At 44.3% G+C, this 18,886-nt stretch overlaps 1 protein-coding gene across 1 annotated transcript in view; it reads left to right on the top strand.

Annotated features, from left to right (window-relative positions):
• Nucleotides 1-1,223: 1,223 nt before the first annotated feature.
• LOC114027934 overlaps nucleotides 1,224-18,886 on the top strand; it is a 102,813-nt gene continuing 85,150 nt past the window's right edge. The window contains exons 1-3 of the mRNA XM_027842083.1: nucleotides 1,224-1,249; nucleotides 3,285-3,539; nucleotides 3,600-3,901. Of these exons, the coding sequence (XP_027697884.1) occupies nucleotides 1,224-1,249; nucleotides 3,285-3,539; nucleotides 3,600-3,901 (583 nt within the window). The remainder of the gene's footprint in view (nucleotides 1,250-3,284; nucleotides 3,540-3,599; nucleotides 3,902-18,886) is intronic.

The following is an 18,886-nucleotide window of genomic DNA, read 5'->3' on the forward strand; positions in this document are numbered from 1 at the left end:
ACACACACAGACACACACACATACAGAGTCCACAGGGGGAAGAGTTGGACTAAATATAAAGTGAGGCACACATGTAGTGAGCATGCATGGCCAAAGTAACTAATAATTCTGGAATTACTGGAATTACTTGCTGCCTTTTCTTTCTCCTCAGGGTCAACACAATCTTGTCTGTGGAGTGTGGCATCAGTGAAAGACAAGTTGTTTCTGGTATTTAACTGCTGTAGCTTATCTCAGGGAATGCTTTCTTCACTAGACAGGTGGCTAAGATGGGCTGACTTCTCACAAGGTAACATGTCTCAGCTGTAAAGGCCACTTTGGGGCTCAAGCACATAGCTAGGCAGTGATGCTGGTTCACAGCAGCTAAGGCTGCTGCTGGATGGATTGTGTAAGCCACTCTGACGCTTATTTAGCAAGATGATGCTGGAGGAGTCTGGGTCGCAAAACTGAAAAACTTTCTTCCCTGAGCTCCCATCAAATAAATCAATTGTCCAAGGCTTATAAGGGGTGAAACTTGCAAAACTGGGGTCTGTGTACCAACCCACCATAATAAGGTCATAAGAAGGGTGCCATATTGCCTTAATGGGCGTGAGGTGCTCAAAGTGATGATTAAGATTGTCATTGAGCAGAGGTTACTGCTAGAGGTTAGCAGTCTAGAGGCTACTAGATAGGAACAAATAAGCTCTCTGCCACTGGGTTACTGCTGCCAAGCTCATCTGGGCTGAGTCAAGACAGTGATGTTGCTTGACCACTGGGCTCTTCCCAGGATGCAGCATTTCTGCTGGTTGGGTCAATCCACTGGGCTCCCTGGGCTCAGTCTTCAGTAGTCAACTGAAGTCTTTTTCCTACTTTTAGCCATTGGCTTGACTGGGTGGTAATTCACTCTCTTCAGAGGACTATCCCATTAGCTGATACAGCGGATAGAAGGGCTGGGCTTGGAGTTGGGAAGACTTGAATTCAAATTCTACCTCAGGCACCAACTGTGACCTTGGGTAAATCAATTAACCTGTTTGCCTCAGTATCCCCATTTCTGTATCTCCCATAAAATACGGCTAATAATAGCATCTACCTCTCAGGGTTGTTGTGAAGATAAAATTAAATTATATTTGTAAAACATTTAGCTCTTATAATTAATATTATTAAAGTCCTTCAGGTGCTATATAAGTGATGATAATGATGATGATGATGATGATGATGATGATTACCCTCCACACTTCAGGCAGGAGATGGGAGAGGAAGCTTCTGCCCCCAGGTAGGAAGTGGGAAAGGAGGTGTTGAACAGCTCTCTTGTTCAATAATCGTTTTTGACTAAGAAGTCCCCCTCCCTCAGTAAAGTACTCCACATTGACTTGGAATATTAACATTTAATTCAGTCAGTTCTACCTCTTGTTTTCCTCTGAGGATGGAGGACCTTAGGTAGATGAATAGCTAGGGACAAAGGTAAGAATGCAGCCTACACCAGAGAGGCACCTTTTAGCCCTTCCCTTCTCCCTGCATCTGTGTCCCTTTGGAAAGCATGCAACATTTTAGGGCCTTCATCTCAGCCACATAAGCACCCCATCAGGTCATTGAGACAGATCAGAGAACGTAAATATACATATTATGATTTTCAACTTGGAGGGACCTTGGAAGTCATCTCATTTTACAAATGAGAAACAATAGCTAAGAAAGGAGAAATTATTTGCCTAAAGTCACAGAGAGGAAATAGCTAAACTGGGATTCAAACCCAGTTGGAGTCTGTTGACTCAAAATTCTGTGTGCCATATATTCTGTCGTTGTTCAGTCACGTCTGACTTTTCATGACCCCATTTGGGGTTTTCTTGGCAAAAATACTGGAGTGGTTTGCCACTTCCTTCTTCACCTCATTTTACAGATGAGGAAACTGAGGCAAACAGGGTAAAGTGATTTGCCCAGGATCACACAGCTAGTAAAAGTGTCAGAAGTCAGATTTGAATTTCGGTCTTCCTGACTCCAGGCCTGGAGCTGTATCCACTCCACCACCTAGCTGCCCTCTCTGTACTCCACCACATCATTTTCCTCCTCCTTCCCCAACACCCAAGTGACGTGTCCAGGTTTAAGACAGCAGTCTCAATCAGAAACCACATTTCCTAGACCTTAGGCCAAAGTTTCACACTGCCTCCACCTTTTCTTCTGTATTTTGGTAAACCCAGGGGTTGGCTAAGCACATGAGGTGGGGGGGGCGGGGAGGAATGGTTGGCATTTGAAGGAATGTTATATTTTGCCTGAGATCTCATAAAGGGATAGGAAAAGGCTGTGTGACCTTAAGCAAGTCACTTAACTTCTCAAAGTTGTTTCCTCTCCTGCAAAATAAGGAACTTAGATTAATGGGGAAATGGGAGAAGAGTTGTCCATGAACTTGCTTTTTAAAAAAAAGTATTTTAATAACTATTTCAATATAATGTATTTTTTTTTTGCAATCCTATGTATTTTATTTATGAACTGACAACCATTCTTCTGAAAAGGGGTCCATAGGCTTCACCAGACTGCCAGGAGGGTCAACTGACACAAAAAGGTCGATGTTGTCAAAGGTCCCTTCCAGTTCTAACATCCCATATTCTAACATTTCTATCCGAAATTCCCTTTGGGCTTTCACATTGCAGGTTCCAAGATGCCTTTCATCTCTGATATTCTGTGATTCTACGAAGGTCTACTTAAACCACTGCCACCAGAGCCCAACCAACTAATTAAGAAACCTTGGCACTCGAGTAGCTTTCTCCCGAGCCATCCCCACCCCCACCTTTACCCCTACCCTTACCCTACCCCCACCCCAACCTTCTTTGCGGAGCAATTGAGTTTGTTTTCAGGAGGCAGCTGCCCTTCCCTCCTCCCCGGGCACAGCTACTGCAGATCCTGCGGCACCTCCCCCGCCCCCATCCCGTCTTTCTGTCCTCTCCCTGCCCCCTTCCCGCTCTCAGGCTTTTCCCAGCCCCCCCCCCCTTCTCAACCTGTCTGTCCTCCCTCGTCTCCCGGTGGAAGGGGTGGCTCCTTTCTCCCTTTCTCTATCATCTGCATCTACTCAGGTCTCTCCCTTTTCTCCCTTTATGTGTGTGTTTGTCTCCCCTTGTCTCACTCTCTTGGAGCGTCTGATTGTCTCCTCTAATCTGTGTGTGTGTGTGTGTGTGTGTGTGTGTGTGTGTGTGTGTGTGTACAGTGTGTGTGTGTACAGTGTGTGTGTGCGCGCGCGCGTGTCCCTCCCTCTCCCTTCTCCCCTGAACTCTTTCAAATGTGACACATCCCGCGGGGTGAAGCTGTCGGCCCCGGAGTAGGCGCCGCCAGGGCGGAGCAGCCAAGCGCACCGGAGCCTCGGAGCGGAGCTGGAGCCGGAGCGAGCGCGGGGGCACCGCACACCACTGCGCCTCTCGAGGCACCCGGCCAGGGAAAGAAGGAAAGAAGGGGCGATGGGCGGCGGCCAGCGATCCCGGCGGCCGTCGCTCGCCACGGCCAGCGGCCCAGCTCGGAGCTCGCCCTGAAGGAGGCAGCTCAGGGTTCCCCTGCTTCCCTGCGCCCCCCGCCCCCCCGGGGTATGGGCTAGACTGCAAGGGATAGGAGGGCACCCAGGTCCACCCCTGGTCCGGCCCCAGGGGACTCAGCATCCCGCGTGGCCAAGATGCGCCCTGGGCGCTTTTAGGCGGATGCGAGCGGCAGCCCCCCGCCCAGCTCTCACTCGGCTCGCCGCTGGCTCCCGGCTGCCCTCTCCGGCCTCTCTTCCCCGGGCCCGAGCCCACGGGAGCCGGGCCCCGCCCCGCCCAGTTCCATTGCGCCCCGCCCAGCCCGGCGGAGAAGGCAGAGAAGGAGAGACGCCTGGCCCCCTCTCCGCCCCCCGCGGTGTCTCCCAGGAGCTCAGGGCGCATGGAGAGGACCGCGGCCGGCTGCGTGTGCCCGGGTAAGGGGACGCAGCGCGAGGCGGACTGCGGGAAGACAGGGGACGGGGGTCCGGGATTGGGGGGCGGAGAAGAGGATAAGGATGAGGGATGGAGGGTGGGGGAAGGGAAAACGCTCCATCTCTCTTCCCCGCAGTCCCTTTCCCGGTCTCTGCAACACCCCCACCACCACCCTTCCTCACCCTCCCCCACCCCTTTCTGCCCATCAGCCTGAGCTCACCGAGTCCTGGGTCACAGCTGCCGAAAGGACTGGCAGATGGACACACTGACACCCTCCCCATTTATGGCAGGCAGTTGTAGCCCCTGCCAAAGGGCAGAAGAGGGAGGGGGTCCTTGGGCAAATCATCCCTTCCCGACTCAGTTTCCTCCTGTGTGAAATGAGGTGGTTAGGCTGACTCTTAGGATCAGATGCTCTAGAAATGGAAGGGACTTTAAAGGTCTCTTCTAATCCAACCCATTGACATGGGGGGGGGGGGAAGCCGCTCACCCCACACACCCCTTCCCCCTCAGTCTCGGGTCTGGTGAAAGTTTCTATTCTGCTCCTTGCTCTTCCATTCCTTCTTCCCCCCCTGTTGTCTCTTCCCTAATCTTCTCATTCAGCTAGTGCATGGAGTCAGGGGTCTCATTTAGAAAGATTCTAAGAAGTCGGGGAATGAGCCAGGAAATGGAGAGAAGTTTTAAAACCTTTCTCCGCTGGTCTCACCCTCAAACCACCACCTCAGAGCCACAAAGGGGGCAAAACTAATCGAGATCAGAGAATGAGTTCTTGTTGTTTAGGGGGGAGGGTACAGATCAAACATCTTCCCGGGTGTCACAGCTACAGAGGCAGCTCATTTAGAGAAGCTTGGTCAACTAAAGCAGAACTCAAGAGGAGAACAACGTTTGATTTCCCAGGCCCTCACCGTCATATTCAGGGCCCGTGAGCTTATTAACCTTCTATTACTGAGCAAATCCAAGCACACAAGTGGTGAAGAAGTGTTTGTCTAGGAAAATATTTAGAGAAAAGTTTATGGGAACATCAGTAGCTATGTCACCTCCCTCCCCTCCTCTATCCTATTGTAAAGTTTATAGAATCCAAGTGATGAGCTGAGCATTGAACTTGAAATGGAAAGGCCTGGGTAGAGCTCCTGTCTCTGTCCCCATGTGGCCCCTGAGTCACCTGGAGAAAGACTCTGGGTTTCAGTTTCCTCGTCTGAAAAATGAAAGCTTTAGACTAGATGGTGTCTATGTTCCAGCTTTATGATCCTCATTTTTTCACCTGTCTCTGGGATGGGGAGTACTTACTCCTAAACCTCAGTTTCTTCACCGTAACATGTAAAAATAATGCTTGTTTTACCTTCCTACTGTCGTTTTGAAATAAGCTTTTTTCTCAGTAAGCTGTATCCATGTGGATTGTTATTATCTATCCCCTTCCAGACAGATAAGTGCTTCTTTTGTGTTTAAAAGATCCTTGTGGAAAAAGAAGTCAGTATAGGCTGCATTTTCTCCAGATGACTTTTATGTGTAAGAGCAGGGCTTACTCCTGGTGTAGGTTAGTGGGTGGCAAACTCCCAGGGGCCAGAAAACTCTTTCCTTTGTCTAATTAGGCAGCTTTTTCCTAATCTCTTTAAGAAACATTTAGCTGGTGATTAGTCAGTGGTTCCTGGGCATTTAGCTTGGTGGTCTCTAGGCATTTCATTTGGACTTTTGCTCTGACTCACTTGACCCTTTGTTCCAAGAGTAGATCATATTAACAAAGTTTCAAGTTGGTATTTGGGGAATCATTGGATCATAGATTTTGAAAAAATAAATAAAACAAAACCTTCCTTTTTACAGATGAGGAAACTAAGGCATGGAGCAATTAAGTAACTTATGTAGGGTCACACAGCTAGTATGGATCTGAGTGAGATTTGAACCCAGGTCTTCCTGACTCCTAGACCAGCACCCTATCCACAGTTTCATACTGCTTCACTGTCCTTAATGCCCAGAGTCTATGGTGAAGATTTGGGAAGAAAAGATGGAAGTGAGAGACCAGGAGAGAGCAGCAGCCTGTGAAAACAGGTAGTCAGAGGTGACAGAGACTGCTTTGTCACTCAGCTCTTAAAAGGCAGCAAGACCCCCAGTCTCTTCTGGGTAGGCCTTTGATTCTAGTCTTCCCCCCACCCCTTTCCCCAAAAAAATCTGTAGATCAAAAGTAATTTATACTGATTTATAAATAACAGGACTTTGGACGGCACGGAAATAACAGGAAAGGACCCTAATTGTGGAGGCAAAGAGAGAAGGGGAAGATTTTAGAAACAACATGTGTCATTTATTTACATCTGGCAACCAAACAAAAATCAGCTATTATTAAGGACCTTGTCTAGATTCCTGTCCTTCCCAACCCTCTTTGTCTCTTCCCTCCCCTGATGCATAAGAATGAGTACAGTGTACTAGAAAGAATATTGGATCTGGAGTCAGGAAAAAAAAAGGGGAGGGGGTTTGGATCCCAGGCTCTGCTTTAAAAAAAAAAAAAGTGATATCTTGTCTTTTTGGATGACCTTCCTTTCCTAATATATCCCCGAACCCCCCGACCATCCCTTATAATAAAGACTTTTTTAAAAGAGAGGTAAAATGCAGTTCAGCAAGACTAACACATGAATCAAATCTGACGGTACGTGCTGTGTTCCCCCTCCATAGGCCCTCATCTCTACAAAGACAGAAGAAGATGCATTCTCATATCTCTTTGGGATCACGCTTGGTCATGATAATTACAAAGTGTCCATTTTTCACATTAATTGTAATCATTCTTCCCAGTTACATTGCTGTAGTCACTGTGTATACAGTTTTCTTGATTCTTCTTTCTTCGCTTTTTTTTTTTGAGGGGGGTGGCTAGGCAATGGGGTTAAGTGATTTGCCCAGGGTCACACAGCTAGTAAGTGTTATGTGTCTGAGGCCGGATTTGAACTCAGGTCCTCCTGAATCCAGGGCCAGTGCTCTATCCACTGCACCACCTAGTTGCCCCCTTCTTTCTTCACTTTTCATCAGTTCATCTAAGTCTTTCCATGTCCTCGTGTGTTACTTTTATTCATCATTTCTGATGGTGGAGTAATACTCTTTTATATTCATGTGCCAGTTTGTTGAGCCATTGCCCCCAAATGATGGACATCTGCAGATGTCTTTACTACAACAGAAATTGCCACTATAAATACATTGGGCCTTTCTATCATTGATCTCCTTGGGATATATACCTCGCAATGTAATCTCTGGGTCAAAGGGTGTGGACATTTTCGTCCCTTTCTAAGCATAGATCCAGAATACTTTCCAGAATGAGTGGACAAAGTCACAGTTCCACCAGCAGTAAATTAGTGTGCCTAGCTTTCCACAACCCCTCCCGTATGGACAATTCTCATCTTTTGTCATCTTGGTCAATTTATTAGGTGTGAGGTGAAATCTCTGTATTTTTTTTGCTTTGTTTTATTCTTATGTGTAAGTTGAAGCAGTATTTCATATGGTTGTTAATAGTTTGCAGTACTTTTGAGAAGAACTATTTGCTCACGTCGTTTGACTACTTATAAGAGCAGGATCTGCTTTTGACTACCTGTGTTGCCTTGGACAAGTCAAGGGCCACACTTGAGGACCTAAAAGGCCACATGTGCATGTTCCCCAACCCTGGGTGAGATGATTCCTAAGATTCCTTCTGAGACCAAATCCTAGGAAACTCTGAATCCTTACCCCACATACATGCTGAGGTTTTTTCTTCATACTTTCCTGAGTCTCTGAAATCTCCATTTATATTGGAAAAAGCAATTATTTTGATGTCTATAAGTAATCTTTTTTTCTTCACCATAAAGGCTTGCCTTACAGTAAAATACATACAGCTGTATGAATGTGAATATTCTTCTGGGAGTGATCTAGTGAGCCAGGGAGCCATTGCAAGCAGAAGCAAACTAATTTCTGCTGAAGGAAGGTGGAAAAAAACTGTTTGCCAGCAGGAGTACCCCTCCCCCACTTGTCCCTCATGGTTCCTTTGGGGTTGGTTTTCCATTTCAAATATATTTTGGACCATTTCCATGCCCTTAACTCCTAGGATCATAGGATTTTGGACTGGGAAGGACTTTGGGGATCATCTTGACCAGTGGAGGAAACTGAGGCCCAGAGGGGAAAAGTGACTTCTTGGAGTAAACAAATAACAAAGGATTTGAACCAAGAACTTCTGGCTCTAAATCTAGAGTTCTTTCCACTGAGCCATGCTACATTTCCATCTTGGGCAATGATAGCCTCTCAGCACTTGGCTGGAAGTTTTTGCTTAGCTGGAGCCCTAGGAAGGAAAGATGATGTTGAAGGCTGTTGGGAAATTCCAGTGGTTCTGGCAAGCAGCAGGAGAGCCTCAGGAGTGAACTGGCTGCAGGGAGGGCAAGCTAGGAGATTGGAGAGAGCCAAATTCCATTCACTCCTTTGGAATTTGCCTCTGATTCTTGGAGCAAAAAAAAAAGTGATGAGCATGAGAAGCTAAATGAAATAGTGAACATCAATGGAAACCAGAGACTGTTAACACTAGAGAGACCTTAAAGGGCATCTAATTTATACCTCTTTTGAAAAAGCAGGGGGAGGAATTACAGTCTGAAAAGGGATGGTGGCTTATGATTTTCACACTGTAAGCTAATAACCAAGTTAGAATTCGAACCCAGGTTTACTAATTTGCTAGTGTTCTTTCCATCCCACATTGTGCCAAGAGACTGGAATGGCCACATTTTCTTTTAGTAAGTCAAATTCCATTAATCCCATATGTAATCATGGAAGATTAGAGGTGGGGGGGGACCTTAAAGCAGAGAATATTGGAGATGAAGGAACTTTAGGGATCATGTAGCATCCAGGGGTATGCTGCAGTCAGCTTGTGCCTTGGATAGAGTCAACTGTTAAATTTTCAGTACTAGTATTTATACCTAAGAAACTGGCAAATGTCTCAAAATCAGCAAGCACTAAAAATCAGGGCTTGATTTATTGTTCTGTTGATTATCTAGACTTGAGAAAGTGATGGAGAAAATGTTAACACAGATTAAATTTAAAAGTTTGAGTGGACATACTCCTTTTTTTTTTTCAGACATCTGCTTGTTAAAAATATACCAGTACACTCCTGGGAGCATCTAACTTTTACAATAGTAGCCTGCATGATTAAAAAAAATTTAAGTATATGAAGGCTATATTAATTTTTATAAGTGTTGGCTAAAAAATAAGGATTTTTTTTTTGCAGTAAGACAAAACCAGTTCAGCTTTTTTTTTTCATTCAAAAATGAAGACTTACAAGGATTGTTCACTCAGTCTCAGAGTTGAAAGGGATGCCAAAGAAAATCTAATCTACAAGTACCTGAACAGAAATCACCTCTATAACAGATTAGCCATTCTCTACTTGGAAACTTCCAATGATGAGGAACTCATTACCTCCCAAGGTAGCTCCTTCCATTTTTAGACAGCCTTAATTGTCAGTTTCCTTATGTGTCTTCCCTTCTGGGACACTTCCCCAACTGTCACTTACATGATCAGGCAGGGGCCCCAGAGAATACTGACTACTACTCCATGCAAGTTTCTAGGGTTAACCCTGAGAGATTGAGATTTCTGGTACTGTTGTTCCTGAACCCTCACCAGTATGTTCCCCATTATCAATCAGCCAGTTGAACTCTATTAGCCTTTATAAAAGGGGTTTACAGAGAAGGAATATCAAAAAACATTTCTTAAAAAAACAATCTTTCCAAGCAAGGCTGTACTCAACCTTTGCACATACAAGGTCCTTGAGGAGATGGGGAGGAGAAGGGAACAAGTATTTATTAAATGCCTACTATGTACCAAGTACTGTGCAAAGTGCTTTATGAATATTACCCCATTGAGAATGGGCTCACAATAAAGTTGAGTGGCCATGGAGCACACATAGAGAGAATACATCTGGTAAAACGGTACCTCCTGACCTCAGAAGTCCGTTTCTCCCTTTGTATTATCCTCAAGACGTTTTCCTTAGATGGAGCTTACTGCTGAGTTCTGAGGATCAGAGTTCCTAGCCAATGCTTCTCTCTGCCACTAAGGGTCATGATAATCCAGGGCACCACAATCCTCTGGGGATTCTTTAGGCATTTTCTCTATCACTGGCTACCACTGTTTCTGTAAACCTGGCTTCTGACGACTTTGATGGAACCTAAGGATGTCCCAAATTCGAATGGTTCCTGCCAGTACAATTCCATCTCAGGATATTTATTTACCTAAGATTAGGGGGAAGAAAATAAGTACCAAAGAAACAATGCCCACAGACATGGAGCAGTCAAGTAGGAGATAAGGCAGCTACCCTCCCCTTTACCTGGCAGCTCATAGCAGTCCTCCATCACTATACCAGGAAGGAAAAAAAAAAATCAAAAGATCAGTAGCCCCTTTTGTATTTGAACTCTGTTCCAGTTCAGCACTCCTGAGTCATTATTTCTTTCGGCTCCTGCCAATTAGAAGACTTTTTGTCGTCATATTCTACCAACCCTTCGATTACTCATGGCCAGAAGCTGGCTCCCCAAAGTTTTATGCGTAGGAATGAAACAAGGCAAGAATGCTTACCGGCTAGGAAGGGCAGATCTAAGCATGTTCTAAGGACTGGGCTGTCATTGGCCCGTACACTTATCAAGACAAATCTGCTTCTGAGGGACTTCACCCAAAGCTTCACCCTCTGCGCCTTGGAGCTGAGCAATTCAAATCAGCTAGCACTTATTAAGGGGGGAAGGAGGTAGGCATTAAGAATGCAAACACAAACATGAAATCGGCCCCTGCCCTCAAGGAACTTAGATTTAACTTAGATTTGACTGGAAAGAGAACAAATCCAAGTTGTCTCCAGTATGATAGCCTTTTGACATTTAAATATAAGAAGTATTGCTTGTCACCATCAACAAAGCTTCTCCTTTCCAGGCTAAACATTCCCAAGGGATTCCATAATTCTAGGTACTGTGGTGGAATGGAAAGAGCATTATATTTGGAGTCATGAGACCTGGGTTCAAATCCTGTATCTCCTACTTATTAGCTCTGTGATTTCAGTCAAATCTTTTAATTTCCCTCCACCTCATCTATAAAATGCAGATGATAATTCCTACCTCACTAGGTTATTGAAAAGATCAAATAAGGTAATAGGAACTAGACATTTTGAAAATTTAGAAGTAATGGTGGTAGTAATAGTAATAGTGGTAGTGGTGGTGGTGGTAGAAGTAGTAGTAGTAGTAGTAGCAGCAGTCAAGGTGGTGGTGGTAGTAGTAGTAGTAGTAGTAGTAGAAGTAGTAATAATAGCAGTGGTAGCGGTGGTGGTGGTGGTGGTAATGGTAGTGGTAGTAGTAGTAGTAGTAGTAGTAATTGCATTTATATATCTATATATAGATATAAAATATATATAAACTTTAAGGTTTACAGAACATTTCACAAAAATTGTATCATTTTATCCTCACAACAACCCTGGAAGATAGATGCTATTATTAAACCTATTTTACAAATGAGAAAACTAAGGCAGGGAGAGTTTAAGTGACTTGCCCAGGATCACCCAACTAGTAAGTGCCTGAGTCTGGATATGAACTTAGGTCTTCCTGACTCCAAATCCTTCACCCTATTAATGTCAGCTCTTTAGTTTTGATTAAGCCAATAATAATTCTAATATTGAATATTCTTGATAGCTAGGGTTGGATTCAATCAGGAAATGCCAGAAGGCTAACTCCAGGTTTGTGTCACAGATTCAGGGCCCCATGAAGAGAAGCCAAGTTTCCAGAGACAGAGAGGGATATCAATTCCATCTTACCCTGCCCCCCAAGTCAGACCACATTTGCAGTGTTATGTTCCATTCTGAACACACATTTTAGGAAGGATATTGATGACCCTGAGAGAGTCCTGAGGTGGGTGAAGTAGCCAGAATGGGGAGAGAACTGGAGACTAGACAGTATGGAGATTTATCCATGGAACAAGGAATAAATTAAGCCTGCAGAACAGGGTTAGCAGAGACGTGATACCTAATCCACAAGTATTCAAAGGTCAGTCAAATGGAAGAGGTATTCCATTTATTCTGCCTGGCCCTAGTGAGAACAACTAACGAGTAATGGATGGAAGTTGTAGAAAAGCAGATTTAGGTTTGGGGCACAGAAAAACTTCCCAGTAATTACACCTGTCCTATAATGGAATGGACTGGCTCTGTTGTTCAGTCGTGTCTGACTCTTCATGACTGAGTTAGGGGTTTTCTTGGCAGAGATACTGGAGTGGTTTGCTGTTTCCTCCTCCAGCTCATTTTACAGATGAGGAAACTGAGGCAAACAGGGTGAAGTGACTTGACCAGGGTCACACAGCTAGTAAAAGTTTCTGAAGCCACAGCTCCTCACTCAAGGCCTGGTACTCTATCCACTGTACCATTTAGCTGCCTCTCTTATACCTTCTACACCTCCATGTACTCTTTGATCCAGTGACAATGGCCTCCTGATTGTTCCTCAAACAAGATACCCATCTCCTGTCTCTGGCCATTTTCACTGATGGTCCCTCACACCTAGAATTGTCTTCCTCTCATCCCTAATTCTTGACTTTCCTGGCTTTCTTCAAGTCTCAGCTAACATCCCACCATCTACGGGAAGCTTTTCCCAACCCCTCTTAAAACTAGTGCTTTCTTTCTGTTGGTTATTTCCAATCTATCCTGTATAGAGCTTGTTTATACCTAGTTCTTCTCATGTTCTCCCCCGTTAGACTGTGAGCTCCTTGAAAGCAGAGTCTGTCTTTTGTCTTACTTTCATCCCCAGCGCTCAGCCCAATGCCTGGCACATAGCAGGTGCTTAATGAATGTTTATTGACCCATCAGTAATGGAGCTCTTCAAGTGGAGGCTTGTAAGGTATATTGTAAGGAGGATTCCTGCTCAAGTACAGGTTAGACTAGAGGCCCACAAAGGTCCTTTCTAACCCTGATTTTTTTTGAGGGGTGCACTGGTATATAGGTATAAATGTATGTCTTTTCCCTCCCCATTCCTGCTGAGTGTAGCATATCACTTGATCTTATATAATCTTCATTCCTCTTTTTCTCAAAGGAGTTAATTAATTGAGAACTAATTAAGGGTTTTATGTCTACTGTTTGACACGGTGTTTGGAAACAAAAGTCATTAGGGATAATGGGAGAAACTTGAATTGTCATCTGCCACATGAAAATATTTAATCTGATGCCCCCAGAGGCATAGTCACCTAAGGCACTTCCCTTCTTGGTGTTTAGTACCCCTGATGAGGTAGAAAGAAGAAACAAACACTCTTTGGGTGGCATTGAAGAACCTCACCAGTCTTATTCCAACCTATCTTTCCAGCCTTATTTCACATCATTCCCCTTCCTACATTCTATGTTCCAAACAGACTGGACTCCTCATTCTTTTCCATCCTGCCCTGATCTAGGAGGCAGCATGGCACAATGGGAAGAGCATTGAATGTCAGGCCAGAGGACCTGGGTTTGAATCTTAGCTCTGCCTCCTCACCTGTGTGTCCTTAGGTAACTCACTTACCCTTCTGGGGCCTCAGGTTCTTCATCTTTAAAATGAGAAGGATTAGATTAGTTGACTTTTAAGGTCTCTTCCTGATCTAAGATTATGCTCCTCTTCTTAGGAGTGATGTAGTCCAGCAGTTCTCAAACTTTCTGGCCTCAGGGCTCCTTTATTCTTAATAATTGTTGAGGACCACCCAAAGAGCTTTTAGCTTACACAACCTAGGCCCAACATTGTCCACCATGTTTGGCCCAAGATTCTTTGCCATTGAACACCACCTTCCTTTAGGTAGCCATCAGTAGTATGGATACTGTCCTTTTCATTCACCATCCTCCTTCACACCCAAAATTCCAATTTCTTGGAGGCCAGGGATAGTGTAATATACATCTTTGTATCACACATGGCACATATGAGAGACAGCAAGGAAGGGCACACTTTGAGCACCCTGTCACCTAAATGCAGGGAGTCAAGATTTTTAAAACAACTAAGATCATTTTTTAAAAGTTTTGTATTGAGTGCAGACACAGCAACTTCATAGACGATTAAGCTAATTTTAAAAACAACTTTACTGAGTTGGCAGATGGTGTCGGAGAAAACAATGACATTAATTCAGGAAATCTTTCATTAAGTTAAAAAGAGTGAGACTTTTATTTACTCAATTACTTTTTAACTCACTGGTTTTTAACTCAGAAAAGGATTTTTTTTTTAAATTTCTTCATTGCTTTTTTTTATGGTATCTCTCACAAGACTTTGAATCAGAAGACCTGGATTCTAGTACATCTGTGCTACTTATTCTATGTCATCTTAGGCAAGTCACATTCTCCCTCTGGACCTCAGTTTCCTCATCTATAAAATGGAGATAATAGTAGCACCTACTTCCCAGGGCTGTTGTAAGGATAAAATAATATTTGTAAAGTGCTTTGCAAATCTTAAAGAACTCTACAAATGCTGCCATTGTTATCGACTTTATTGTGAATATCAAATGATATAATGTATATAACATGCTTCATAGCTATAGGGTACTACGTAACTGGAAGCTGTAACTATTTTTGTTCTGGCCTGGGCAGGTCCTATCTGTCAGTTTGTCAGTACCCATCTGTAGCCTTTAAAGCTTCATCCTGTTCTCAGTCACAGGTCCGAGAGATGTAAAGGAGTCTGGTCCAGCCCTCTCACTTCATGGATGTGAAAACTGGGTCTAGGCACTCAGTCACATGGGTGATGAGGGTCAGGACTAAGAAATGAACCCAGGTGCTCTCTAAATCCATCATTCCTGCCTCCCCTACCACTCTCCCTTTAGTATTCCAAGGCCCACTGGGTGGGGTGTGAGCTCTTGAAATTCCCATCACCTTTATTTGTACATCAATGGTTAGGTGCCCAGTAAGTAGAAAGGAGAGTTTCATGGAAGGAGGTGGTGACTGAGAGCCCAGTCCTTTTCCCAAAGGGTGCAGTTGCATTTTACAGATCTTTCTCTCTCTTGGTTTTTTTTTTTTCTTAAACCTAATGAGTCTTTACCCTCCCTTTGAGATGATAAAGAAAAGTTTATCGTCTACATGTGAAGTGAGACCAAATTATAGCGCCTTCTCGGATATTCATCCATCTACCTTCACTGAGCACCATTTGTTTAATGTGGCTACATGTTCCACTATTACAAATTCTCTTCCTGTGAAGAAGCTTCATTTTCCAGAGTGAAGGGTTTCTGAGGAGTTGTGTAGTAGCTAGGAATGCCCCAACTGCAAGGGAGGGAATTATAACAATAGCTAGTGGGTATATAGTGATCTAAGGTTTGCAAACCACTTTACATAGTGTATCTCATCCAATCCTCCAATGACCCTGGGAAGTAGGTGCTCTTATGATTCCTATTTTACAGATGAAGAAACTGAGGCAGACAGGGTTAAGTGACTTGCTTAAGTTTGCATAGCTAGTATATGTCTAAGGCTGGATTTGAACTCAGGTCCTCCTGACTCCAAAGCCAATGCTCTATCCACTGCACCACCTAGCTGCCCAGGTACAGGTGATGTGAAAACCAGGATCTAACACCTATGAGGACTGGCACCCTGGAGCAGGGAGGCTAGCATATATGCAGGGTATAGGATTCGAATTTTTGCAGTAAGAGGCCATTGGATTTCTTCAGAGACAGAACAAAAATAGGCTATCTCACTCAGGGTAGGGCCAACCAATACTGAGGGCTAAACATATATCCCAAATGCAAGAAGGACAAGTCCCATCCGGAAATGGAGGGGTAGAATCTGAATCAGGAGGAGGAAAATATAAATCAAAAAGGCAGGCCAAGTGGGATTCAAGGTGTGTTTACCAAGACCCAAGGGTCTAAGACAAGCAGGCACTTCCATTGGGCAGAGATTTCTTCAGGCCAGAAGGCTGGGTTCTAGTTCTCACATAAATTAAAATAATAATCGTAACAGCTAGTATTTATATACCATCTCCCCCTAAAACCCACCACCACACAGTTTCATTGGGTCACACAAATGATTAGAATTCTTGGAGCCAAAATGATCTCAATCTATCCTCAAATTTTAAACTGGTAAGAAGCCCAGCTCTCCCAAAGAATGCAAGTATGGAATGTGAGTGCCTAGTGGGTTGGTCCTCTTCAAGATAAAAGGACAAACAACAACAACCTAGTGGGTAAGGTCTAGTAGGCAGCTAGGTGCCTCAGTGGGTAGAGCACTGGGCCTGGAGTCAGGAAGACCTGAGCTCTAATCTGGCATCAGCTACTTTCTAGTTGTGTGACCCTGGGCAAGTTGCTTAACTTCTATTTGCCTTAATCCACTGGAGAAGGAAATGGCAAACCACTCTAGTATCTTTGCCAAGAAGACCACATGGACAGTATGGTCCATGGGGTCACACAAAGTCAACAATGTTTGACCAACAATAAGGTCTACAAAGGACTTCACTCATGTCATCTCATGGGAGGTCCCTTCCAGCTCTAGTATTTATGGTAAGTTCATTAACACCAAGGTTCTAGTTGCTGCCATTCCCAGAATTATGTGGATTTTTAAAAAGAGCCCAGGGAATCTCAGAATCCCAGGGTCCAAAGGGACATCAGGAGGCATCCAACCTGTGACCTAGCTGAAGCATGTATCCCCTCTGTAAGCACCTCCACTGAGTCCCCCACCTCTCCTTACAAGTTTGCAGTAACAGAAATCTCACGCCCTACCAAGGCAGACCATTTCATGATCGGACCCCTCTAAATTCTGAAGGAATCTTCCTCCCTCTAACGTCGACCTGTTGCTCTGACTTCCGTTTCCACATTCCAATAAATACATTCCTAGTGTTGGAATTTTAGACGTGGTGACTATGGTTGTTTTTCATACCTCATTTTCGAAGAGGACCAGGGACATCATGAGGGTGATGTCCTGATGAGTGAATGAATTGCATTGAAGAGAGGCAGACACAGTGTCACCCGGGTTGAAGAGATTTTTGCAGGGAAGGGAACCTGCCAGCTCATTTTAAAATCTACTGAATCTAAATGGCCAGCTACTGAGCCATTTGGTCAGTCAGGAAGATCTGAGTTCAAGTCTGGCTTCAGACACTGACTAGCTGTGTGACCCTGGGCAAGTCAATTAATCCGTATTTGCCTCAGTTCTTCATCTGTAAAATGGGGACACAATGGAGAAGGAAATGGCAAACCATTCCAGTATCTTTGCCAAGAAAAACCCATGGACAGAAAAGTCTAGGTGTGCATAGAGTTGGACACAACTAAATAACAACAACACTTTTGTCTACCTATAATGGAAGCCTCAATTCTATATATCCTAATCAGGATAAATCTTTCCCCTCTAGGATAGTCATGGATCATCCCCTAGGTCCAGTGTGAGGAAGCCACAACCTGCTCAGCCATGAAACTTTCCTGAGTAACTTCCTCCCCTTTCCACTCCCCAATTCACTTCAGTTAAGGAGGGAGGGGGGCCTTTGATGCTTTAATTAGCATGGTACCTTTTTAGGTCTCCATTTCTAAGAGTCCCCTTGAGTGGAAGGCTGATGAACAAGGAAATGAGAGGGAAATGAAGCCGACTCTTCGTGTACATAATAGAACCACTTAATAGCTCAAAGTACTGCACGCTGAATTCCCCTTGTTAGGAAATCCAATTAGAGATGAGTCAGAGAGCGGGATGGAAGTACTCTCCTCCTGTACTTCAGCCGCAAAATGAAGAAAGCTGAGCTCAGAGACCGTGGACTCATTCACTCGCGGCTCAGTGAGTGGAGTCAGTGACAGATACGTGTGCCTTGAGCAAACTCTGGGCAGCTATTTTCCACCAGCAGGTTTCTGGTCTAGTGAAAGGTACAGATGACTGTGAGGCAGAACTAAAACCAGGGCCCCTAAATATTCACACAGTCCTCCCAGTATGGTTCCTAACATCCTCCATAACCTTACATGTCTAAAGGCCCCTTTGAGCTCTGACATTCTGTAACTTTGTGAACAAAAGATAATGTGAACGTGATTTAATCTTATCTGGATGACTCTGGATCTTCATTAAGAGTATCCCTTATTGTAATATGTGACAACCTCAAGGTCAGTTAAGGTGTTTCAAGGACTCAAGTATCTTTTTTTTTCTACCCCCCCCCCACTACAAGAATGAATGAATGAATGAATGAAAGAACGAACTACTAGGTCAATCCCAGCAGCTAGCATTGTTTGCACTCTGACTCACCACCCCTAGCAGCTGAAAGGGATCAGTGTGCCCTGAAGCAGGGAGGTCTGTTTTCCATTGGCAAGACAGCTTTTACCTCCAGTGAGCATGACTGATTGTTAATTAAGTCCTTAGCGCACAGATTAAATCAACATTTTCATCAGCTGCAGTTCATTTGGTGGTGTTGTACAAGTGGCCACACTCCCAAATAAATAATCATCAAATTGCATTCTATTTTACACATTCGCACACTGCTCCAGGATGAACCAGGAAGAATCGATTTCAATCTTTTAACTGTAGGATTACAGAATGTGGGCGGATTGTTAAAATGTTTTGATATTCTGTTCTCTGCTTTTATGAGTTGCCCTAGGGGTGGGGAACCCGCAGCCTCGAGGCCACACGTGGCCCTTCAGGCCCTCAAGTGAGGCCCTTTGACTGAATCCAAACATAGTCAAAGGGCCACACTTGAGGACCTAGAAGGCCACGTGTGGCCTCGAGGCCAAAGGCTCCTCACTCCTGCCCTAACCTCTTCACACCAGAAGGAGAGGTTTTGGGGGGTTTTTTTGTTTTTTAGTTCTCCAGGAAATCACAGAATCATAAAATCTCAGTGCTAAAAAGAAACTCAAAGATTAGCTAGTCCAAATTCTACCTGAAGAAAGAATGCCATCCACAACATCTCCTAGAAGAGATGATCCAGCCTCTGCTTGAACACCTTGACTGATGAGAACTCACTACCAAGCCGCCCATTCCATTTTTTGTTAAACAGGTCTACCTTAAACTGAGCCAACTGGCCCCTCTGTAACTTCTATCCATTGCATATCGCCTGGTGCATAGTAGGCATTTCATAAATGCTTATTGAATTGTTGACTGACTTAAT

Source organism: Vombatus ursinus, unplaced genomic scaffold, assembly GCF_900497805.2.
Source record: "Vombatus ursinus unplaced genomic scaffold, bare-nosed wombat genome assembly UNPS02014864.1, whole genome shotgun sequence".
Lineage (NCBI taxonomy): Eukaryota > Metazoa > Chordata > Mammalia > Diprotodontia > Vombatidae > Vombatus > Vombatus ursinus.